General features: G+C 46.3%; 1 protein-coding gene across 2 annotated transcripts in view; it reads right to left on the minus strand.

The window, feature by feature from the left end:
• Positions 1–25999, minus strand: part of rtn1a (reticulon 1a) — a 54222-nt gene that overhangs the window by 6311 nt on the left and 21912 nt on the right. The window contains exons 3-4 of one of the 2 annotated variants that reach the window (XM_061239033.1): positions 22044–22706; positions 20964–21701 (exon numbers count right to left, since the gene is read on the minus strand). In XM_061239033.1, coding sequence (XP_061095017.1) covers positions 20964–21701; positions 22044–22706 — 1401 coding nt within the window. Of the gene's footprint in view, positions 1–6183; positions 6391–20963; positions 21702–22043; positions 22707–25999 lie in introns of those variants that run through there. The other variant, XM_061239040.1, reaches the window with a different exon arrangement.

A 25999-nucleotide genomic window follows, 5' to 3' on the forward strand; every position in this document is an offset into this window, starting at 1 on the left:
CGCTCCTCTGTCTGGGGTTTAAAGAGGCAGCCGCTACTGCACGCAGCTGCGACTGGAAAAGCTCTCCACGTTACGCAACGCCCGCGGAGCAGAGGCTGCCTTCACACGCGCTCAGAGGAGACGGGCTTTTCATTTGAGCCTTTTTCCCCTAAACCACAATTTGTGGAAGGCGCTAAAAATAGCCTGTACAGCATTACGACTCTCAATATGAGATCAAAACATCTTCATTAAATCACAGGCGGGCACTCGTATGAGACGACCACACTGTGTTGTGTTTAATAACCTAAGAGCCAAACATAAGGAGTGCAGGCAGCTGTCTGCAGCCTCTCGACAGAACTGGAGCAGCACATAGCACGGAGAGCCTAATGCAGTTACCATAGATACTGTGCTCTCATTCTCTCCACACACAACATGGCAGAGCGCTCTACCTTCCTCAAAGAGGCGGATTCAGCCGTTCGCTCGGTCCAGGGGACCGAGGAGCACAGCCCCGCTTTTCATTTTCAGACGCGGGACAAAGCGCCGATTCAGCGCCGAGACAGTTGGCCCAAGTCACAGCTTACTGTAAACAGAGGAAGCTCATCCTAATAAACATGACTTAAACATGTCATTCTATAAGGCTGTTAAGTTCCGTGTTAATTTATTCAAAACACTGCCGTACTGAAAGATCCTTGGGCTATTCATTCCATAAGTGTCAGCAACATAAAGGGAGAAACCAAACAGCCTCAGAAGAAAGCACACTGAAAAAACGTCTCCACTCACCTAATAAAAGCAATGTCTTCACACTTTCAGTAAGTAAGCATTTCTCATCCTATGGAACAGAGACTGAATAGCTAAGGTGTGAAGTAGGACTGATATGTTAAAAAGCATATGAGTACATCAGAAGTTAACCCAGGGGTCGGCAACCCTGGTCCTGGAGAGGTGCAGGGTGTGCTGGCTTTCGTCTCCACCTTAAAATAAGCAACCGATTCAGACCCAAGAAACCAGGTGAGGTGAGTTAACTGTGTAATCAACGGCTTTCATTGATCAATTAATGCCAAGTAACAACGAAAGCCAGCACACCGTGCGGCTCTCCAGGACCAGGGTTGCCGACCCCTGAGTTAACCCATTCAAACTGAGGGGAGATTACGGTTCTGCAGTGGATTCAGCTTCTGCACTCGTGAGGGTTAAGAAGATCCACAGTGCCATGTTCAGTACAGTACAGCAGGCTGGATATCCAGGACAGGAAACTACACTGGACTTTTCCTCCACTGACCACAGTAGCTGATGCACTCCAAAATCCACCAGCCAAGTTCACACTTTCACCAGACAACTAGAATAGAACAGGACCACCAAGTGAAGGGTGGTGACCTGCCACTGCTGGATGGGAGAGATAAAATTAGACAGATAAAATTTACCAGCGTTTGGATGGTGGCTGGTGATCATTCCCCGGTGCTGTCACGCGTTCGTTATATTTACACAGACTATAGCAGGGCTCACCTCTCTGGTCACAAGCTGCCGAGGTGCTCAGTAAGAGGGAAGTGGGTCGTCTGTAAAAACTGTGGGAAAGCCCAGAGCATTCCCAGCTCAAGCATACTGCAGATGCTGAGGGACTATCAGGGGCATGACATCACAGTGAGGTCAGAACGTAGTCATCAGTGAGGAAGAAGGCACTGAGTGCTGCCGTCGGACTGCAGAGCTTCGCACTGCCAGGAAAGGCCAACAGCGATGACTGAATTTACAAGACAGGGATGTAATGGCTATTGTTCACGCATCAGTCAGTAATCTGAAAGGCGACAGTATCAGCTCTTAATCAGCATAGCATCACTGCTCCGGGAAAGAACCCCATTGTGTCATGATGAGCAATGAGAAATAATGCGCTCAGAGAGGTGGCCAGTGAATTCATTTAATCATAATAACGTCAATAAACATTCCCCTTGGCAACCTGTGGTACCACCTACATCTGTGTGGTGCAAAAGATCCTGAATCTGAATCCAATTAGTAGAAGGACTCCAGGGCTTCCATGCTCTCCATATATGACACCATGGAAGACAGACTCTGGGGAAACGAAAACTGTTCTTTTACATGTCCTTCAGAAGCATCCTCCAGGAGATCAATGATTCCTGGGGGAATCCATCTGAATTCACAAGATATTTGTAGACCTTATCTCTACTACAGACTATTCACAAGCAGGGCTCTACAGCACTCCCAATATCAGAGCATTTCCCCCTGAAATGTGATTAGTGCTAACAGGAAAAACTATTTAGGTATCGTAGAACTAATTTGGATTCAGTACATTAGTGCACAGGAACCAAAGCAGATAGTGTCTGATTTGTCAGCAGCGTGTCTTCATTCATTAGCCCCACATCTTATTAGTGTTGGGTGAAACATTGTGATTGTCATTGTATGGAGATGCAGACCTATGAGCCGAAACATTATGGCTTAACATTATGCCTAATATGCTGTTGGTCCTCCATGGGCCGCTAGGAGAGCGCCGCAGAACATTGCGGAGATCATCACACTTGTCTTCTTCCCACAGCGCATCATGGTGCCATCTCTTCTCCAGGTAAACGGCGAACACATACCTGGCACATTCCCCCCATAACCATCTTTAAAATTTTGTGCCTTGTGTCACAGTAGTCAGTTCGGGCCAGATGGGAGTCGGTTGATTGCCCTTGCGCATCAATGATCCAGGGGCGCCAAACACCCTGTCGCTGGTTTGTGGTTTGTCCCTCCTCAGACCACTGTAGGTACTCACCACTGCTGACCAGGAGCACCCCACAAGTGAGATATTCCGACCCAGTCGTCTGCCCATGACGTTTTGGCCCTTGTCAGTCACTTAGGTCTTCACGCCTGGCCATTTCTCCCACATCCAACACGTGGAATTATTATTCACTCACCGACTAATAGATCTCTTACACAGTAAAATGTCCCTAATGGATTCACATACTTTGCTACAGTTTCATTAATAGTAGATATTTTACTGTACTAGACAGACATTTAAGACATAGTAGTAATAGTAATAATAATCTTCCCTCAAGTGAAGTTATTACGGTGTGAGCCGGTTATCTTTTGAAAGAAGGATAGATGATTGTTTGAGAGGCAGCTCGTGCCATGGGGCTGTCACAGGGCTGACAGGAGAGCAAGTGTCACCACCCTGCAAGACCGGTCTGATTAATACTGTCCAGGGAGGTGGTCATTCACTGCGGTCATCAATAAGACAACTGCAGAGCAGAGGTGAGAGCCAGAGATGGTGATTCAGGAAAATGCACCTAAAATCATCGAAAGGGAAGTCGGAAGTCGGAGGGCTGCTGACTCGATACCCCACCCTGAGTGTGTCCCAGACATTTGGAATTCCCCTAAACCAAAGGCAGCAGCCAGAACAAACTATCTTTAAGTAACTAAAATATCCTTCATCACACAAGATGAAGTATGTGTCAATAGAAGCTATGAAGTAAAATTAGAACAATATAAAAAATTCCATTTATACTTATCCAATACAGCCTACTACAAGAAAACTGTACCTAACTGGACTACTCTGTCAAGGTTTTTTAATCTTTGGTAGCTTGTTTCTGTTTCTATTTGGACTCTTGTAATTTTATGTTAAGCTTAAATGGTAAATGGTTGGCATTTATATAGCGCCTTTATGCAAAGCGCTGTACAATTGATGCTTCTCATTCACCCATTCATACACACACTCACACACCAACGGCGATTGGCTGCCATGCAAGGCGCCGACCAGCTCGTAAGCAGCATTTGGGGGTTAGGTGTCTTGCTCAGGGACACTTCGACACAGCCCAGGCGGGGGATCGAACCGGCAACCCTCCGACTGCCAAACAACTGCTCTTACTGCCTGAGTCATGTCGCCCCACAGCTTAGAATGACGCTTCAGTTTAAACAATGCAAAACCTAAACTTTGAACAACAACTTAAAATTCATATTATGTAGATTATGAGTGTGATTGCTATTGGTATTTAAATCAAATTCAATTTTGATTTTGAAGCCAAGTAGATGCTGCGTCATCTCTATAGGAACAGGCTGTACAAGGCCTCCTGCAGTGTGTTTGTCTCACACCTAATTAAGTGGTGGCCTGTAGTGTCGTGTTTAAGGTACATGTAGCCACAATAAGATCTGCACAGCCGTTGGGCTCTTGAACAAGGCCCTTATCCCCGCATTGCTCCTGGGGAGGACTGTCTCCTGCTTAGTCTAATCAACTGTACGTGGCTCTGGATAAGAGCGTCTGCCAAATGCATCAATGTGAATGGCTGCTGCTGTTGGTCTTTAACACATTGCACTGCTCTGTGGGAGCACACTCCCACTGCAGGACACAACAGGAAATGGAATCCACACACCCAGGAAATTGCCCCACCACAGAACCTTAATTACAGATACTGATATTTAAAGCTAAGCTAAGTGCATTTGTGATTACAAACCAGGCCAGCGGCGAATTGGGCCAGTGTTAATGTCAGATACTGACCTTTTCACCACGACAGTTATGCAACAATAATTACCATAACCCCAAACCAAACTGCAGGCCACAGTAGCTAAAGTGTTTGTTTTTTAACACTACTCAGATCACCAAATGGTTGAAAATACCTTTCAGTTAGATGTAAAAATAATTAGACATGAGCCTAATGTAAATGCATCTGTATTTTTGTTGTCACTGTCTGTGAAACATAAGGAGAATACTGTAATATATACTGTACTGTAAGTGAAAAATAAGAAATGCTTTTCCTGGTCTCTATACACTAGCCTACGTGAATGCTGCGTACACACAGTGCCACTAACACAATACTGACAGACGCAGTGCCACACCAAAAACTGAAATTCAAATGTCACACACCACTCACCCTCGCCACGGTGACACTGCGTATCACACACACTGCACTCAAAGGAACACACTGACCCATAGAATGACACACACAACACTACATAAACTATACACAGCGACTCACACAAGCCTGGGAGGAGCAGAACACAAGCGCAAACACAAAGAGCCAAACAGAGAGCGCCCTCAGAGCCATGAATACGTGCACCTTGTTGCCATAGTGACGGCCAATCGAATCTTTTCCCGTATGCGGGGATGATGAAAAACCCAGAAACACGCAGTTCCTATAAACACAGCTATCTCACACCCAAACATTCGCCCCTTCCTTCCTCAAAACATAAAGACCCCCAGACCCTCCCAATGAATGCCTAAAACAGACAGTGTGAAATATGCTGCTTTGTCATATATAATGACGTATTGAACAGAACAGTTCAGCTGCCTCCAACACAGAAATCACTGTGACCCACTTAACGCTCAACATGGTGGCCAATATATTAGCCCACCTGCTAGCCTATGGCTAATACACACAGCTAATGCCGACACAAACAACAGTGAGAACGAGGGCTGTGGCAGATTAGCACAAACACAATACTACTGACAGCTGACAGACAAAGCAATACAAACCCCTGCAATGCCAGTGCGCATACAGGGTAAGCCAAGATCAAACATCCCCCAAAAAATCACTGACAACAAGAGAGGTTTATTTATGAATAACACATTTTTCAAGAAAATGCATTGATGCCCACATACAAACACATACACACACAGAAAACAAGCACTGAAGATGATGTTGCTATGTGAATAATTGCTGTTTCATTCTAGAACATTCTGGCGGACTCCTGGCTACGCAAATCCTGACTGTATGCGCAGACAGGAGGTAAACACAATGTAGCGCAGCACACACACACACAAAGGCACACATACGTAAACATGAACAGACACACAGACACACACACACAGTAATTCAGCACAGGTGTTCTCTGCCCTGTGAGCCCGATAATGTGTGTGTTCCAGTATGGGCGTGTACTGGTCATCCGTCCCTTCTCAGCGCTAACGTTGTGCAGCTAAGCCCCCGACGCCATGGCAACGAGCACCGCAGCTCCCAGCCCCCCAGCAGTGAGACAGCAGGAAGAGGAAGAGGGAGGGGTGGGATCACTGACAATAACAATAACGCGCATCGCTCCATATCTCACAGAGACACATGTTGTGCGCCTTTCCTGAACGCGGGCACAGACCGCGGCTGACCCTCTGTTTCGCGGGGTGTTGTGACGGACCCCCCAGTCTGCCGGGAGGCCAAGCCCACCCCCCACGAACAAACACCCCGTAAACACACAGCGCACACACACCGTAAACACACCACACACACACACACACGGTACCCTGGCCTTTCCAGCTGCTCCAGAAGCACTCCATCTTTGCGGGCTCTGCGGCTGGCTGCATGGTGGAGCGGGACAGTGAGGGGTTTCCGCCGAATGATGGTCTGCCTGCTCGGGCGTCCCGAGAGGACAGGGGAGAGAGAGGGGGGCCGAGCCGGGTGCTGCTGAACCGCCGAGCGCACTGATGCTACGAACGCAACCGCCGTCGAGAGGGAGGGAGAGAGAGAGAGAGAGAGAGAGAGAGAGGGAAGGAGGAGAGAGAGGAGCGTGGAGGGGAGGGGGGCACAGCGGACTGTAAACAGCGCATTCTCCACTGTGGCGGGGCTGTGTGGGGGCTATGTGGGCTCCTGGGCTCCTGGGGAAAGGAGACGCGGGCGGCCATTTCATGCTCAGCGTCCGGCCCCGCCCGTGCGTCTGAGCGGAGAGTTTGGAGGAGGGTGGCGGTGAAAGGGTTAAACGGCCCCCTCTGTGGTACAGGCAGAAAGATGCACCGTCACATCTTTCTGTTTATATCGGCCTTGCTGCTTTTTTTAGCCTTCGTATCGAAGCCCTGAAGGGCTGCTTAGAGTTTGCAGCAAATACATAATTTCCACTGTCTGTGTTAGTGATGCTGTCCACAGACATCCTATTATCCAATAACGTTGAATAAATTTCAACGGTTCTGACAGGGTTTTTTTGGGCAATTTAATTCTATCCTAGCGATGCATATGCACCAAATTATTTGAGCATCATTCTTAGAAAGCAATTGCAGCTGTAAAGTCAGGAAAGTCAGTGTCAACCGAGTGATGAATCATCAAGATTACAGCTTAGAAAATGGTATAGTTACAGCTGGCCATGAGAGATACAGTTACAGATACAGATACAGTATTGTACGCCATGACTGCCCAACCCTGTTCCTGGATCTATCATCCTGTAGGTTTTCACTCCAACCCTCAAAAAGCGCACCTCGTTCAACAACTAGAGATCTCATTGAGCTGTTTAGTAGAATCAGGTGTGTGAAATGAGGGTTGAAATGAAAACCTGCAGGATGGTAGATCTCCATGGGATGGGCAGCCGTGTGGTACACAACTCCTTAGTTTGGGAACAGCACATTCTAGATTTCCTACACCACCTTTGGGTCCTCCAGCCTGACCAAGGAACATATGGAGGAGCAGAGATCACAATAGTGACTGTTTATTACAAGGAGCATCAAATCTGGCCCTCAAATATAAATCCAGACCTTTTTTCCTGGGTAGTTATCTGAACAATTAGTGCCAGTGATTGGCCAGACTGTCTTCACACCTGACTCCCAGGTAAAGTGAGTGAGTGCCCAGCAGGTCTTGCGGACCTTGAGGACCGTGATTAGATCATCTCTGGTTCATCACACCACAGTAGGACTGGGCACTGAGTTCCACCAGACAGGAACATCCAGAGTGACATCATCGACCTCCCCATCAGGTGACCCAGAGCTAACCCCTGTAAGCCTGTGATGACTCAGACCTTGGAGGTCAGTATTAATCAGGAATCAGCTGAGTTGGTCTTAATGAAGAATCGGATGAGTTGGGAGGAGTGAGCTTAGCCAGGCAGCAGGAATGGAGGAGAGGCTTCAGGTGAGAGACGTGAGAGAAAGCAGCTCCTCACCACAGTATCTGAAAGAGCTGCAGTCACATCTCAACACCCCCTCTCTCTCTCTCCATCTCTCCCTCTCTCCCTCTCTCTCACAGCCAAACAGCAGGCTTCACACAACACAAGCCCTCAAAAATCCTTTGTGCAAAGCAAACAATACTCCGCTTCACGCATTTCAGACACAGGTATTTCACACACAATGAGCTGAATGCCACTGAACCCAGACGCAGTTCACAGTGATGTTGAATTAGCATGAATTGGCTCTGCCTGCCATTGGAAAAGAAAATTCCCTGATGACAAAAGGTGCATGTGAGGAATTTGCAGCTACTGTAGCAGCATTACATAAATAGAGGCCTTCCGTGGGAACATACAGTATCATAAGTTATGCAAAAACCTCATGTGACATAACCTACCTGGGCCTCACACATACAGCACAAGCTGTACAGAAAGGCCTAATCCATCTCCACTGGCTGATAATGTCTCTTGCTGCATGCTGGTCAATAACAGTCATACGATTGCTTTAACTCACCAAAAGCAAAGTGCCACTTGAAAAGATTTCAAAGCAGTCTGTTTGGTTTAGATTCCCTTTGAAACCTTTCCTTTCCATCCTGCTGGCAGAAACATCAGACCATCAGACACACTTAATTTATCCTGAACTGGACTGACTTCACACCAGTCCCCAACACTAATTCAGACACCTCATGAACATGTAAGAGCCACACTGCACAGCGCGTGAATATCTGACTGAAGATAATGATGTTTGAGGTATTTATAAGGGCTCCTGTGGGCCGCAGCAGATTTCACACTGCAAGCTGAGACCACAAGGTGTTCTGGCGATAGCACGGGCCGCTATGGCGCTAACCACAGGCTGAGGAAATGAACAGAGCTCGTGTATCCCTCATACAGTCCCATTTCCCTGCCCCACCGCAACTTCCTGCTCACAACATGATCTTCATCAGCTCCTCCGTGTATTCACCGAGGGCATGTTAGCATATTATGCAAAAGACACGCAAAGCAGCCAAGCAGGGCGTAGTGAGCATGGTGCTGAGTGCTGTGTGCCAGCGCTAGGCTAGGCTAGGCTAAATATAGTGATTGTCAATGTGCTTGGAGGCGGTTAGTGGGAAACAGACAGGAGGTTAGGAGGCTAGGTCCAGCAGCAGGTCCCTGCAAACACCTCAGCTGTCTGCGAGGTTACCATAGCAACGCATGAGGTGGCTTACAGGGGCTGTGAGCAGGCCCTCAAACTCTCTGTCTCGCAAACGTGGGCCAATCACAAATCAGCGTTTTGGAAAAACTGATTCTGCTCTCAAGTGTTTCATTTGGTCTTTAATAGTTGGCTACATTCTGAGGCCCACTGAAAGGGGGCAGCCATTTTAGTCAAAGGTATTGCATTTCATCATAACCCTCTCTGCCATCGATGAATGGCAGGTTTGCACATTTCAGATGTATCCTAATCCTCAGAGATTACATGTTTACATTACATGTTATTTAGCTGATGCTGTTATCCAAACCCGGTGGAGCATTTTTTACTCCAAACCCTAGTGTATAGCATAGACTTGAGGTAACAAAACAACAGTCAAAATCACTTCAGCAAAGCTTCTGTTAAAAGTTAATCATTACTGTATAAAAGTAATTCTGTAAATAAAGCACATCATTAACACAAATCATGCCATGTTTTGTCTTACAGGTATATAATAAAACAGCAGTAAATGTAACTACTGTACAGTGAGCAGGTCTGTAGAACCTGCTTTTGTCCAAATACTCCCCATTCTTACAAATGTTAAACCTGTACCTATATAAAACATTTAAAAGATGTCAGGGAGATGAATGCTTAAGATTCTGGTTATCTGTAAAACATACAGGATCCACCCTCAATTTAAAACCTTAGAAGTGTCATCAGAGCAGATAAACACCTCTGAGTATAGAGGGCAAATGAGTATAGTGAGTATAGAGGGCAAGTCTTTATGAGACGAGTCGCATGGAGTATCTGAGTGAATGTGTGTAGTTGTGCAGCACTCTGGTGTTTATGGGATGAGTCAGATGGAGTATCTGTGTTAATGTGTGTAGCTGTGCAGCACTCTGGTGTTTATGGGATGAGTCAGATGGAGTATCTGTGTTAATGTGTGTAGCTGTGCAGCACTCTGGTGTTTATGGGATGAGTCAGATGGAGTATCTGAGTGAATGTGTGTAGTTGTGCAGCACTCTGGTGTTTATGGGATGAGTCAGATAGAGTATCTGTGTTAATGTGTGTAGCTGTGCAGCACTCTGGTGTTTATGGGATGAGTCAGATGGAGTATCTGAGTGAAGTAACTGTGTGAATGTGTGTAGTTGTGCAGCAGTCTGGTGTTTATGGGATGAGTCAGATGGAGTATCTGAGTGAATGTGTGTAGTTGTGCAGCACTCTGGTGTTTATGGGCTGAGTCAGATGGAGTATCTGAGTGAAGTAACTGTGTGAATGTGTGTAGTTGTGCAGCAGTCTGGTGTTTATGGGATGAGTCAAATGGAGTATCTGTGTGAATGTGTGTAGTTGTGCAGCACTCTGGTGTTTATGGGCTGAGTCAGATGGAGTATCTGAGTGAGGTAACTGTGTGAATGTGTGTAGTTGTGCAGCACTCTGGTGTTTATGGGATGAGTCAGATGGAGTATCTGAGTGAGGTAGCTGTGTGAATGTGTGTAGTTGTGCAGCACTCTGGTGTTTATGGGATGAGTCAGATGGAGTATCTGAGTGAGGTAGCTGTGTGAGTGTGTGTAGCTGTGCAGCACTCTGATGTTTATGGGATGGCAGTGAAGTGACACCGGATTCATTTCCATGTCGGACACCCCCCCCATGCCACGCCCTCGGGGGAGATCTCCCAAGGCAACGGCAAATAGGCCACGAGACGTCAGCCCCTGCTCACCCGCTCCCCGTCGCCGTCGCCATGGCAACGGCACATGGGGGCGAGCGCTAGGGCTGCTGCCCGATCTGTTCAGTATCTGTACGGAGCGAGCGGTCACTCTCTCTCTTTCTCTTTCTCCCTCCCTCATACAGGATCCTGCCCCAGCAGTAGCAAAACTCCATTAAATATTGTAATTGTGCATTCGTGCTGAGGTTCACTGCGCTCTAAAAACAGTCTGTGCAGTACAAAAGGCAGTCATTACAGCAAATTGCCCATGACAAACACTATATGCTCAAGTGGCTGCTTCTAGAGAATGTGAACTGAAACTATGCGGCAGTCTGTGGCTTTTTCAGTGTGCTGCCCAACTGGGCTACTGTGCGTGAGTGTGTATATCTCACTGAAAAGGGCTGGAGTGCAACAGTGACTGAACTATGGGCCTCGTTGCACATTGGATACTGCCCCCTGCTGGATTACCCTGAACACTGCGTGATACCACCAGACCTATGAAACGCAGTTATGGGAAAAAAGACCAGCAGGCCTCACATAGCACACACTACACAGAATCTCTGCATTCAAAACACGTGGTTTCACCAGAGCTGAACGAGGGCACTCATTTGACTACTGGTAGCTACCGTTTTGTCTTATTCCCTGGGATGCTTGGCTTGGAGCCCTCTGAAACAAATCTAATATGAATAGCAGACTTGAAAAACTCTGTTACTCTGTTTTTTCAATCACATTCAAGGCTGACATCACATCTAAGAACGGTTCAGAAAAAGAACCTAAGGACAAATTGATGTGTAAAGGCAGAAAAAGGGCCTATTGATGTTAAAACTCGCATACAGGAATATGAAAGAGTGTTTTACAGGGGACGGTGAGAGATCAGAATAAAGACATAATGAGGCCTGCTCTTTCTCTCTCTCTTTCTAAGCTCTACTCCTTTAATAATTCATCTTATGTTGACAACTGCGCGGCACTACGGGCTTGTACCCGATCGAAAAAAGGTTCTTTCCAAGTCCTGCCCGGGTTCCTGTGAACACAAGAACAGACGCGCTCACAAATGTCGGAGTCTGTGCGCTCATCGCGCGTCTGCAAGTACGCACTGTTTCAACGCCGTCTCCTCTTTCACAAGAGACCAAAGCGGCATTCTAACCGCTCTGATTCCCATCCACAGAAACGCATGCATCGCCGTTTTGCTTCCAGATTTGAAGTGCTCAAAATGTTTTTGTCACGCTGTAACAGTCAACACGTCGGGCAGATGTTCTCCTTGTTTTCTTCTTTTGAAACTCATGTGGTGAGAAACGGTGAGATCAGGCAGCAGATCTGGGATGGGAAGCTGCCCTGCATTCGTTTATCTTATTCATTAATCAGCATCCGGATGACTCTCCTTCTGGAACCTTCCATTCACACGCTCAACAGCCGGCGCATATACATTAAAAACTCCACAGACCCTGCGTGCTCGCCTCACAACACAATGACACAATATTCAGATAACATGGTGCTGGGTTTTATGAGCTGCATATGAAATAGCTTATGATTAATTCCATTACGTTCGCGTTGCCGATTAGGAAAAGTGCAGACAGATTTAAATATGATGAAATATGAAATGTACTAGTTAATGGTGGGTGTAATGTTTAGCGGCTGTGATGGGTGAGATGATGGCGGCTGGTTCAAATGCACAGAAATGGATTCCACAATTTCAGACGGTGGTGTTGTGTGCCCTCTACTGGTGCATAATATACAGAAACAGCAAATACACCAGGGGACCAACCCTGGTCCTGGAGAGCCGCAGGGTGTGCTGGCTTTCGTTGTTGCTTGGCATTAATTGATCAATGAAAGCCGTTGATTACACGGTTAACTCACCTCACCTGGTTTCTTGGGTCTGAGTCGCTTGCTTATTTTAAGGTGGAGACGAAAGCCAGCACACCCTGCGGCTCTCCAGGACCAGGGTTGCCGACCCCTGCCTTAGACGCTCACTAACTCCAATGGTTAACGAAGGTATTGCAGCTCATTAAGTCTCTAGTGCCACAGAGAAGCAAATTTCCCCAATTGCAGTCCATCCAAAACGATGGACAGTACTTTTACATTATAAAATTTATTCACACTGAACTAATTACTATCCAGCGACCAATTTGTTTTACTGAGCAGCACAGAAGATTTATTTTCCCTATTCATCCCTTCAAATGGTAAATGGTTGGCATTCATATAGCACCTTTATCCAAAGCGCTGTTCTCATTCACCCATTCATACACACACTCACGGCGATTGGCTGCCATGCAAGGCACCAGCCAGCTCGTCAGGAGCATTTGGGGGTTCGGTTGCTTCCTCAGGGACACTTCAACACAGCCCAGGCGGGGGATCAAACCAGCAACCCTCTGACTGCCAGACGACTGCTCTTACTGCCTGAGCCATGTCACCTTCATGTTTAGGTAGCCAGTGCGCAAGCTTTGGTGCCAAAAAAAGCCCCATAGTCAAACATGGCAGCCTCCGCAAACTGGCTTCACGAACAGCTCCCATATGAATCCATGAAACTGGTAAGCGGAAGCTGTTATATATCATGATGAAATAGACACAAATCTATATTTCCTACTTCCTGGAAACCTTCAATCGTTACTGACTGGTTTGATCTAACACACCTTTAAGCTGCATGTTCCCTGTGGGATTCACCGATGGATTATTAGTAACAGGTTGTGTTCTCAAAACGCAGATGTGAAGCATGTAATGAATATTCTTTCTCCTTCATAATTATTTCATATTCACTTACCCTTCATACATATTTATTTACTTATGTAAGCACGACAGTGGAAAAATGTCCTCGCTTGTAGACTGGCATATCTATAATTAACTCATTATAAAACTAAATTAACTTAACTGAACAAAGACCATTCTTTTGATCAGTAATTTATAAATATTTTGATAAAGCTAATAGATTTACAGGTCTTTCTGAATATGACAGCAAACATTTTAACAAGAAAATGTGAAATAAATTCTATTTAGTCCAGTAACAGCCATACACACTCAGCACTTTATTAGGAACACCTATCCACCAACTTAATAATGCGATTATCTAATCAGCCAATCATGTGACAGCAGTGCAATGCATACAATCATGCAGATACGGATCATGGGTGCGTTTCCCAAAGCCTTCTTAACGGTACGTCGTTTGTAAGTTGTACCTTAAGCTCTACCTCAGGGGTGTCAAACTGAATCCCCAGGGGGCCGCAGTGTCTGCGGGTTTTCGTGGTTTCCTTTCAATCAGCTGCCAATTAAGGCCAATTAAGGCCTTGAGAACAAGGCGTGTGGATACTTTAACCAATCAATGACTTGAATGAACCCAGAACACCCCAAAAACCAGCAGACACTATGGCCCTCCAGGACTGGAGTTTGACACCTGTGCTCTACCTTAACGTTTCAGCCTGTTTCACGAAACGTTCTTAGCTAAGTATACCTTCTGTACGTCGTACTTTCGTAGGGTTGGTCTGGACCACTCTCAGCTATACCTTCGCGATGTGACTGTTACGACCGCAAGCCTCTGAAATCAGCTGCTGCTCTTAGTTACATCTCAATCTGTTAAGCAATATGTACACAAATAATTCTACAGTTGTAGTTGGCTAATAATATTAATAAAACACCACATTAATGGCACTGTTTTCATGCAAATAATAAAATTGTAAATTACGAAGGATGCATGTTGCCTAATTTCCTTTTAAAGATATTCATAAACTGACGATTTCCCACTCTCTCTGTATGCTGGAGCGATGTTTAACCTTAGTTCTTTCTTGGTTTTGTTGGACATCGTAGTCCTAAAATTGGAAAATAATGTTTCTTTATTCAGCGCCACGTCTAACAATATCTCCATTTCGTTTGCTATGAAGTTGAGGGACCGCTTATTTCTTTGTTTTCTTCCGCCATATCTTATGTAAAAAAAAAAATCTCGTTGGTGCGTTTTGCTTGTTCGTGTGCTTTTATTGAAAACGTCAGCTAATCAAAGACAATAGGGAATTACACCAGTAATGTGATGGTGCTTCTGCCAAATCAACCCTGATTTCAAAGTCACTTAAGGCACTACGACAAAGATATTAAAACAATGTAAATAGAACATGACATGGCTCAAGCAGTAAGAGCAGTCGTCTGGCAGTCGGAGGGTTGCCGGTTCGATCCCCCGCCCGGGCTGTGTCGAAGTGTCCCTGAGCAAGACACCCAACCCCCAAATGAGCTGACGAGCTGGCCGGGCCCGGGTCGGGGCCTTGCATGGCAGCCAGTCGGCGTGTGTGTATGAATGGGTGAATGGAGAAGCATCAAGTGTGCAGTGCTTTGGATAAAGGCGCAATATAAATGCCTACCATTTACATGCCAAAGGAGGCGTATTGCTAGATGGCGTAGCCACTAATAATTTAGTTTGTAAGTTTGTGTAGTTTGTAAGTTTTTTATTCTACACGTTCCCACCAGTCATGATAAATGCTATATTTTTAAATATTCCTGCAGTGTATTATTAATAAATAACAGTACTTTCTCTCATAATCCAGTCAAACAGTCGCTGCTTGGAGTACATAATCGATGGGCCTAGTTAGGTCGCACGTAGAAGCTATGCCTTAAGCAACCGCCTAAGTGATAGTTCGGGGAACACACGTAGAAAAGTAAACAACTTTAGTAAGGTATACCTTAGAGAGTCTTCGTAAAGCGCTGAGAGACACCGTTATCGGGAAAAACGCACCCCAGGAGCTTTAGTTAATGTTTACATAAACCATCAGAATTGGGAAAAATGTGATCTCAGCGACTTCAGCCGTGGCATGATTGTAGGTGACACACTATCTATGATTTGTGTATTTCAGTAACTGCCGATCTCCTGGGATTTTCATGCACAACAGTTTTCTCAGAATGGTGCGTCTTTATTGTGTTAAAGTGTGCAAAAAGTGAAGGTTTCTGAATACATTCTGAAGCCACTAATTATATATAGTAAAAAAAAAAAAAAAAGATTTTTATTAACATCTAACTCAGTACTCAAGTATTCATAATTATTCATAATACAGGGACTATGAATGCACATTTCCACTCAGATCAAACATTCTTCCTTGTAACATTTATTTTACACTTCATCAATAAATCCAAAATCTATCTGCAGCAATTATAATAACTAAAACAAGCAATGCAGTATCAGCCTTGTGTTATCAAATCTGATAGCTGTTCCACTATTTTTATATTGAAATCTACACACACATAAAATATCATCATCAGTGGGAATTCCAAGATTTGTATGTCCAGTACTTTGTGACTTCCCACATTAGCAACAGCTACAGGCCTTATCTAGGACAGAGGGCAGCAGGAAAGCCCATTGGCTCTGCCTGTGTGAGTATTAATAACAGCAAGAGGGATTGGTGCGACTGCCTCTCTCTGCTGAATAACCTTTCAGAGGCACATTTAACAGCCCAGTCTCAAAGCTGAAATCACCAATACAGACAAAGAGATTGAGATAAATACCGCTGTCACTGAAACAACAGTCAATCACCCGCCAATCTGGCGGACGAATGAAGAGCTGATGAGATGAGTTTTCAAGGCTATTAAAGCTTTCATCTCCTTTGAGCATTTAAATTCCTTCACAAAGGCGTCGCACTGTTTGGACTGCAGTTCCAAAACGCAGCACTAGGGGGAAGCAAATACCAAGAATGTGCCGCTCCGACGCACAACGTCCTACTTCATATGGAATTCTTCACAGGAAAATGAATGGTTGGAATGCCTTGAAAATGTATATGCCGAGAAACACGGAAGCCACAAACACAATTAATACTTCTCTTCAAAGTCTAACAGTCATAAATGGATATATCGGACTAGATAATGGATATATGCCTATCTCATCCAGTATATAGAACAAATTGACAAAAATATTTGTAAAAAACACAAGGCAATGTACAAACAGCAGGAAGCCACACCCACACGTTGAAGCATGCGATCTCCTCTGCTTATGACAAACACACAAAAATGTAAAAACGGGATCAACGGGATTTCCTGACTATTTAATTCTTAGATGAAATGCTTGTAATGCAATTAATGACATACAGTAAACGGAGGTGCTAATTACATAATGCACTAACCAAAAACAGTGTAAGCTCATGATTCCACATTTCCACACACGCTTGCAGAGGAAGCGGGACATGCTAGCTGTTAGCGCTGTTAGATCTGTTAGGGCTGAAACATTGTGACATAGAGGGTGGTGTCTTCCCACAGGAGTAAGGGGACATAGACAGGTTCCTGAAGAAGTGCAAAGTGTACAATGCTGAAGGAATGACATCACTGATTAGATCTGCCCTTCACTCTGTTTCAAGCAAATAAAGCATATCAGGTTACACAGTGAGAAAAACAGAATGTAGAAATTGCCAAATAAACATTTCTGAATATCTACTTGACCTATCAAACATGAAGATTGAAAGGGCAGATGTAATTTTTTCTTTTCTGCATAAACAAAAAGCAAGTCTGAGACAAGTCCTTCTTTTGAAGTTATTAATAGAGATTACACTCACTGAACAGTTTATTAGGTATTTATTAGACTTGGTCTTCTGCTGCTGTAGCCCATCCACTTTGTTGATGTTTGCCGCGTTGTGTGTTCAGAGATGCTCTTCTGCATACCACTGTTGTATTTTCATTACTGTCACCTTCCTGTCAGCTTTGAGCACTTTGGCCCCTCTTCTCTGACTTCTCTCATTAACAAGCCAACAATCATTCCACAGTAACTTAGATCACATTTCTTCCTCATTCTGACATTTGGTCTGTAAAACAGCTAACGCTCTTGACCATGCTTGCTTGCTTGCTTGCTGCATGCCTTTATGCATTTAGTTGCTGCCACATGTTTGGCAGATTAAACAAGCTGATGTACAGGTCCACCTAATAAAGTGCTCATTGAGTGTAGATCTGTGGAGGATACAGACCCAAGAACCACAATTGTAAGTTACTAACTGTAGCTTATGTAGCTGTAGAGTCTGTATAGTCCAGGACTAAAATTGGATTTGTATGGAGACTCTCATTTACAGAAAAATTTTATTTAGTCTAGGACTACTTAATCTGTGTCTGTTAAACCGACCTATACTGTATTAAATACAGAATCAACAAACATAAAATCAACAAACATAAAACATATTCAAAGAACAACACAAACTGCTAAACACATTCCCTGTTTCACACGCTTACAAGAGCTTCAGTCACACTCACATTTACAAAAGATGCAACGTGCACTCAAAGTAGAGTACAGTCAATTTTAATGGCTCATATCGATCTACAAAGATGAATGCAGATGCTTACTATTGTATGACTGCATCACCTGTTCCTGCGCCACTCCATCATCTTGCCACCCTTTCAACGCAGTAAAGATAACAATACGCGAATGTGCCTTCAATAAACCTCTTTGTAAGCAATTGAGCACTTGATGAACAGATAGACTTGAACACACTATTGTACACTCTAGACAGAAGAACGGTGGCCAATAAACACGCTACCTGTCCCGATAACCCAACAAGCTTCCTCAGAGCAAACAAGAGGCCCCGTATCCACGTGCGCGCTCACCCATTCACACACGGCCAGAGTTCGCTCTGAACACTTAGCGACTCCATTACGGGGCCAGTGTTATTTCCTCGCATTAGGGCGCAGCTTGAATACCGTGATAAAGGGAAGCGCCATTAAAAACTGGCTGAATGCAGTGAAAGCGGCTTAGCGTGGCTGGGATCTCCATTAACTCTGAACACGAGAGCGAGGAGCGACGGCCAGGAAGCAGCGGCTTCATTTAGCAGGTTCCTGGCTTCTGAGCAGAATTGTTGACCGTGATCAATGAGAGAACAGACCGTTCCAATTACGGAGGTGAGCTATGTCGGCATAGTTTGTGCGGCTAAGAGCACCGTCCGTTTTCCAGAGACAGGGCCCTTTGTTACAGTTTCCCCGCAAGAAACTTCCAAGGTCTAGAACATTATTAATAGAAAGACTTGAAGAGTTGCTCTGTGCTCACAGACTCTGACAAAGAAGGCTCTTAAAACTGAAGACGTCTCTCACAGTGTCAAAGAGCGTTAGGTGGATGGGTAACTATGATATCGGTCGGAGCTCCTTTGGGATGCGTCTGAGCCGTGCAGACAGGAGTGGCAACTCGAGAGTGTGGTTCAGTGTGGTAGACCTTGAGCGCACACAAGCGAGTGAGATCAGCATGACCGCATTGCGTTGTATACTCAGGTAAAGGATAGTTCCTCTGGTCATGTCACGGTCAGGCTACCATATCAAGCTCCTTACGACTCTGCATGTCATGCTACCTGAGAAATGTCTTCAGACACGGAGAGGACTGCCTGACACAGTCACGTGCCTGTCAGATGAACTCAGACAGCGAGAGGAGATGTGTTGTGGGAAGTGCAGGGCGGGGTCGTACCCGGTTTTAGCTCCAGTTCTGGAGACAGGTTACACAACGGCAGCGACAGACAGCACAAGGGACAGAAGCAGGAAACAGGAAACGCCCTCTGTGGAACCGCTTGGGGTAAACATCCAATGAAACGCCATGGTTTCCTGCTAAACTCTCCTGAGGGCAGTGGCTGTCTACCTCAGGATACGACACATCCTCGGGACAGCCTCAGGTTTACGAGAGGCCAGTAGCTAAAGCAGGGGATCCAGGCCTCTTCAGCCCATCCCAGCGCACAGCTTGTGGTTAGTTTTGCTGAGATTTATTATTTTTTTTGGCGCATTGAGAGCCACAAAAATATGGGTGTGTAGGTGTCTGTTGTATTACTGCGAACTGCATCTAGAAAACTTAAAAGAAAATTAGTATACCCTGCTTAAATGGCCTTAGGAGTATTGCCATTTGACACAGTGAGAATACTAAGGCTTATGTCCTGACCTATCAGAGCGTATAGTGTGTATGAGGAGCTGAGGCAGGCCTTCACAGGCAGCCCTACAGACTCCACAGAGCAGGGCTGTATGCTGCCTGACTGTCCTGTCCCCGAGGCGTGCTATGAGACGCCATAGGAACCCAGTGTCTGCAGGACAACAGCATGTCAAGTCAGTTTGGCTCCATCGCTGGAATGAACCCGATAACTAAACAGCACTGACTAAACGGGCACTGCAACGTTAGCTAAATTGGTTGTCATGTGACATCCAGTCTTGCCGACAGTCTATTGCAGCCTGCAGCTTGTTATAGGGAGATGTGGACTGAGAGGAAGAGTGCACTGTATGGATGAGAGGAATACCGGGGTAAGCCCGAGGGACTATCGTATGCTGACTTACAGATAATATGAGAATGTTACTATGTGAACAGCACAGAAGACAAACATGTTGTATTAGAAGTAATAACCATCTCCTCATATAGGTTTATTCCACTTCAATATGGCCCCAGTGTAAGACTGCACAACATCCTCTACTCATGCCAGAGAACAGACAATATATCCAGTTCAGCAGCCTGACTGGTGAAGATTGCTTGCAACATGCAAGTAAACATCAAAGAAATAAAATATACACCTCAGCAGTGTGAACGGTACATATACGATTATAGTAGTGTGTAAGTCAACATCAAAGCACCACATTTAGCATATGCAGTGAGCACCATAATTCATTTGAGTGACACATTTTTTGTTATTTTTGTTCTGTATCGTCAGCTTTAATTTGAGGGTATTTTCATCCATACCTGATGAACCGTTTAGAAATGATAGAACCTTTTGTACATAGAACATGTACAATCTTGGACAGTTTAACATAATGTAGAATAAAGAAATCATTTTTAATATTTGGTCCCATATCCTTTGCATGTAATGACTGCTTGATGTCTGTGATGCATAGACATCACCAGACACTGGGCATCTTCCATGGTGATGCTCTGCCAGGCCTCTACTGCAGCCATCTTCAGTTGCTTGTTTTGGGACTTTTTGCCATCAGTCTCCTCTTCAGCATGCTAAATGCATGTCCAATTGGATTCAGATCCAGTGAGTGACTCGGCCAGTCAAGGATTTTACAGTTTTTGGCTGTTAAAAACCTCTTTGTTGCTTCAATGCAGTATGTTTCTGATCATTGTCTTGTTGCATGATGAAGTGCTGTCCAAGTTTGGAGGATAAGCAGATAACTGAGCTAGAAACAAAACTGGACATCAACAGTTCTCTTCTGCATTCATGAATGAAGCAAAGTAGTCATTGTATCCTTTCGAACTCAGAGTGCTAGTGTACAGAACCAAAATAACAAAAAATGTGTCAGTGTCCAATGAATTATGGTGCTTACTGTATCAGACAACATGAAAAAGAGCATAGGACCATAGAAGAAGTGTGTGGATGGGTTTACTAGCAAACAGCAGGATCTTACCTTTCTGCTTGCTGAAGCCCAGCATGAAGGGTGGTGCTGCGGTCCCTCCCTCTGCCTCCCTCTTCCCGTCGCTGGCGCTCCTCATCCTCCAGCCAGGCTCCTCAGGCGGGGGCTGCTCCACCCGCACCTCCGGGGGCACCACCGCCGCGGGGGCCTTGGGTTTGGCGGGTGCAACCTCGCCCATGGAGCTCTTGCTCTTGTTGGCCTCAGTCTCTCTGGAGGCACTGGCCGGGGGCTCTACGGGGGCGGGGGCGGAGGCGGGGATTGGGGTGGGGGTGGGGGCTGAGGTGAAGGAGTAGGCCGTGGGGGCGTCGGCTCCCCGGGCTTTGGGGGCGGGGGAGTCCTGCTCCCTCTTGGGGCTCTCCTCGGAGGCCGAGGAGGCGTCGCAGGACTCGATGATGAGCTCGCTGTCCAGCTCCGCCTCCCGCTCCTCGCGCAGGATGCTGTACTGGACGGAGGGGGCGGGGGGCGGGGCCGGGGTGGGGCCGAAGCTGGCGTACCTGGCGCTGGGGGGCAGCGGGCGGGGCGGCGGGTCTTCCGACACCAGCTCGATCTCCGAGTCGCCCGACTCGGCGCTGCTGCCGTCGTCGTGAGACACGCGGGGTCTGGACGAGCCCGTCTTCTTGGCTTTGGCCGGGGCGCCGGGCTGCCTGAGGGAGCCGGAGGAGGGTGGGGCTGCGCCGAAACTCACGGGCTTCACCTCACGGGCGTGGAACAGAGGGTCGGGGGACTCCTCTTCTGCAAAGACAGAGAGAGGAGACAGAAAGAGAGGGAAAGGAAGAGAGTGACAGAACACAGAAGGAGAAGGAGAAGGAGAAAGAGAGAGACAGAGCAGAGAAAGAGTGAGAGCGATAGAGAGGGACAAAAAGGAGAGGAGTGGATGAGAAGAAGCGTTGTTTTTGCTGAATTATCAGAGAACTCCTCTGCAAATCTCTCACTGTGGATCACATATAACTACCTGCTAATGCCAGACCCCACTTATCTCTTAGCGTTTAGCGGCCCAGAAACTCCTCCCTTTAGCTCAGGGGAGTACAGTCTCAGTGCGTATCTGCTGTTTGTGAACGTGAGAGGAGCAGTTACCGAGCGGCGGTGTGGCCGAGCCGGGGCTGTCGTCCTCGGGCTCGGAGAGCGTGACGGTGGGCACCCCCTCCAGCCCCAGGCTCAGGATGCTGTCCCGCTCCGACACCTGCGGGCGGGGCTTGGAGGGGGGGACCGCGGGCGTCTCCGTCAGGGTGATCTTGATGGGGCTGGCAGTCTGAGGGGTGCCCAGCACGCGGTACGACTGGTAGTCCGACAGCTCCTCGTCCGACGGGTCCTCCACGTAGGGGAAGGAGTGCGAGTCCAGGGCCGGGCCCAGGGTCTCCACCGGCCCCGAGAGGCTCTTCTCCAGGTACTTCCCCGCGCTGGCCGAACCCTGCTGGGACCGGGCCTCCTCCCCGCGGCTCATGTCCATGTAGTTGTAGCCGTCCATCTTTTCCGTCTCCAGCAGGTTCTTGGCTACGTCGATGGACTCGCCGGGGGTCATCTCGATGCCCGAGTCGGAGTTGAACGTGCCGTGCGTCTCCGGGCTCGGTACCCGGTCCCGGGCCGCGGCGGCGGTGCGTTTCTGTGCCTCCCCTGCCGTGTCCCCCGAGAAGTAGGAGGTGTCCTGCTGAAAGGAGTAGTTCTGGCTGGAGAGGAGGGAGGTGTAGAGGTCCCCGTCATTATCTGTGGACTTCCTTAGCAAGTCCATGTCTGAGTCACCTGAGGGGGGAAGAGACACATTGGGTCAGCAATCACACAGCTTCCTTCAAGATGTTAAATCCAGGGATATCCTCAGGATTTTACAACAGGAGGCGTCTGTCATGATATCAAATGCAGCTCACACATACACATGAGCCCATGGGCACCTGGTCAAACAGCTGGGGTCGCTAAATAGCGGTGAATGCAGATCCGTAAATAACTGAACCCTCCCATACCCTAGGGGATGCAATAGGCAATTGCGTGTAGCCCTGGGGAGCTCCCAGCCACAGCCTGGTGCATTATCCGAATACGCCACCCAGCAGTCCCTGGGCTTTAAAGAGTGGTGCTGAGGTGTCTGTTACGATATCAAATGATACTAAAACTTGTGTGGTAAGAGGCTGAAGGGACAACGAGGTGCAGCAACGCTGTTTCCCAGTGTGAGGAGAGCCCTGGCCACAGTCTACACAGCAGGACTGCTAGTGGAAGAGCGTAGACCAGCAGCACTGAGGCTTCATTGTTAAGCTTTGAGGCAAAAGGCTCTTGATAGAGTTTGACACGGTAGGCTGTATGTGAGCAGCAACATTACTGTGCAGCGCTGGGAGTGGGGACTGGGTCTGCATGTGAGCGGTGCTGTGTGAACACTAAGAAAAGAGAGGAATTTTCGGGGAGGGGGCATGTTCCTATTAGCACAGAGCCCACTTGTGGCTTGGGTTAGACAAACAAAGACTGTTCAAACACAAACTCATCCCGGCAGCCTCAAATCCTCTAAGGGGGGGAAGGGCGAATCAGTGAATTTATTCCACTCGTATCTCCAGCCCTGTTCCTGTGATCTAGTCTGAAATACCGCCAACATGCACGCCATGCCGTGCCAGGTTCGTATAAGCTTTTTTAAAAAAAAACATGCCAATTTTGCAGGTACTCTCCCTGCTTTGCTTACAGTGTACACAAAAGCAGAGAACAACCACATGCAAATCAAGGCAAGGTCATATTACCTCGTAAACAACAAACGGGTTAACCTCACCCGCCACTCTCATGGATGAAAGAATAATCTCTTGTTTACACCATTATCCGTGGACACAACCCTGTCCTAACATGGAAGGAGTGAAATTAAAAATTGCAGGTGGAATATGGGTTCTGCTACAGACGTAAAAGTGCTGAGACAGTTGACTGTTACTTTACATTCATATCCAATTTTTAAAAAGTATGCAATAAGCAATTGCTCAAAGCAAATAAAATATCACAATTATTTTTGCCCAAGCACTAATAGTCATGAGAGCTAAGCTACATTACCAAATTACCAAAAACACCAATCTGAATGTATAGTTTTAGTAAAACCTTTCTAAAACCTCTTTTGAGGAAATAACCCTGTATACATTACGTACTTGTATATGTATTCCTACCGCCTTTACAGATATGCCCGTCACCTGTGCCCACAGGTCCACAAACGCTATTTCAGCCACACAGATAAGGGAGCTCTGCTCAGTATTAACAGGCATGCTGGGATAGGGGTGGGGGGGTTAGTCCTGCCTGGTGGGGGGCTGAATTGTAGGCCACTCGAGGGGAGTGAGCTGGTCGGGAACAGGTTTCCCTGGAGACAGCATGTCCCGTCTCCCCGAATTCCAGAGCTCCCCTCTCCCCCGAGTCTACACCCTGAAGCACCTCAAGTTTGTACCACTAAGCAACACTAACATGCATATTTATATCCACTATATACATAGTCCACATAAATCTGTGATACTAGCAAAACAGACTGACAAAATGCAATTTCAGTCAAAACATTAATAGACAAGAACTCATTAATTTGCTAGTCGCCTCACCTCTATCTACTACAGAAATTATGCATTAGCATATACGGTATTTACAACTGTACAGGGCAGACTGCAGAGAACATACTGTCAACACAGTGAGTCATATGGCAGCTGGAGAAATGTTCATCATCTCATAGCTGCTCATAATAATGTATATAATAATCCTGCACCTTCTGCATCTCAGACATGAGCCCTCACTTAAAGAAATCTGGACATTCCCTTAGCAACAGGACAAAATTCACACTTTCGACTTACTGCCATCTGGTCGACTTTGTGTGTGATATTTGACCAAAGCCGCTGTGGAGAGAAGCTCTCCCTCAAATGGATTCAGGAGATACCATCTGATACTGACTTCAGCCCTGCCCGCCTTGCCATCCTTAAGATCGCATCAGATCCACTGAAGAAGCTGAATATAGAAGCTTGCTCTAACAACGCCGTGACTGAGCGGATAAAATCTTTTGCTCGAGACAAGACATTTAGAGATGCAGATCGTCCCTGCTTTCAATTCCTGATGCATCTGCCGATTTAGCTGCCATTTTGTGGTATGTTCTTTAACAATTTACCAGTAAGCTAACCCAATATAAATGGCTACTTCTTTAATCTATTGAAAAGTACTGTAATAATGCGGGCAAATAAGCAATTATCCCTGCTGATCTCTCTTGCCTGCAGGCATAGTGGTATAGGGTTAATTGGCAGGATTAAAGTCCATTCAGTCTCATCTGTAGCCCTACTAAGCCCTAAAAATATAATGAAAAAGGGACTAATGATTGAGTCTGTCTTTCCTAATGGGCTGAAAGTAGCTTTTGTAAGAGTTTTTATTTTTATTAGAATTTGATTAATTAAACCGTACCCTCAAGCTTCATATTTGAATGGGCCTTTGAATAAGTCAGATGAGACTATGGAATTATAAAGGTCTTTTTACCAACAAAAAAAGCGAATGCAATTCATATCGATCTCTGATGACAGTCACATTCACAAAGCTAGACTGCCTTCACCGGCCTACCGAGAGCCAAACCTGCACTTTTATCCCACATTTAGTACCCTATTCTTTAAGTATGGCAACCACTGAAGCTCTTCAAAATCAATTGTGCGCTGGGGTGCAACAGAGGCTGGTGTCCCACAGTACAGGGCCTTGAGAGGAGGACCTCGGTCTGAATGCAGTGTGCTGGAAGTGTGTAAATAGACTCCAGTGGTCTTCTCGAGGGTCTTTGAGTCCCCTCGGCCAGCGCTTGGTGGAGACAGTTCACAGCAGTCCCTGACAGTTCCTTTCAGTCACCGCCTTCAGGTGTCGGGATGTTAGGAGAGTTTCTCTTCAGGCGGGTAGAAGAATAACGGCTTCCTACCCTTGCCTGGGGGTTCTTAAGAGTGGTGACAACAATGCAGTGAAATATCAGTGTGTTACTAGTGTATAATAATACTTGTGCATTTCACAGTGTATTTATAACACCAGAACTAACGGATTTGCAGACTGCCAAATTTGATGCTTTGTTTGAAACATTTTTGCAT

Source organism: Conger conger, chromosome 1 (genome assembly GCF_963514075.1).
Source record: "Conger conger chromosome 1, fConCon1.1, whole genome shotgun sequence".
In the NCBI taxonomy this organism is placed as follows: Eukaryota; Metazoa; Chordata; class Actinopteri; order Anguilliformes; family Congridae; genus Conger; species Conger conger.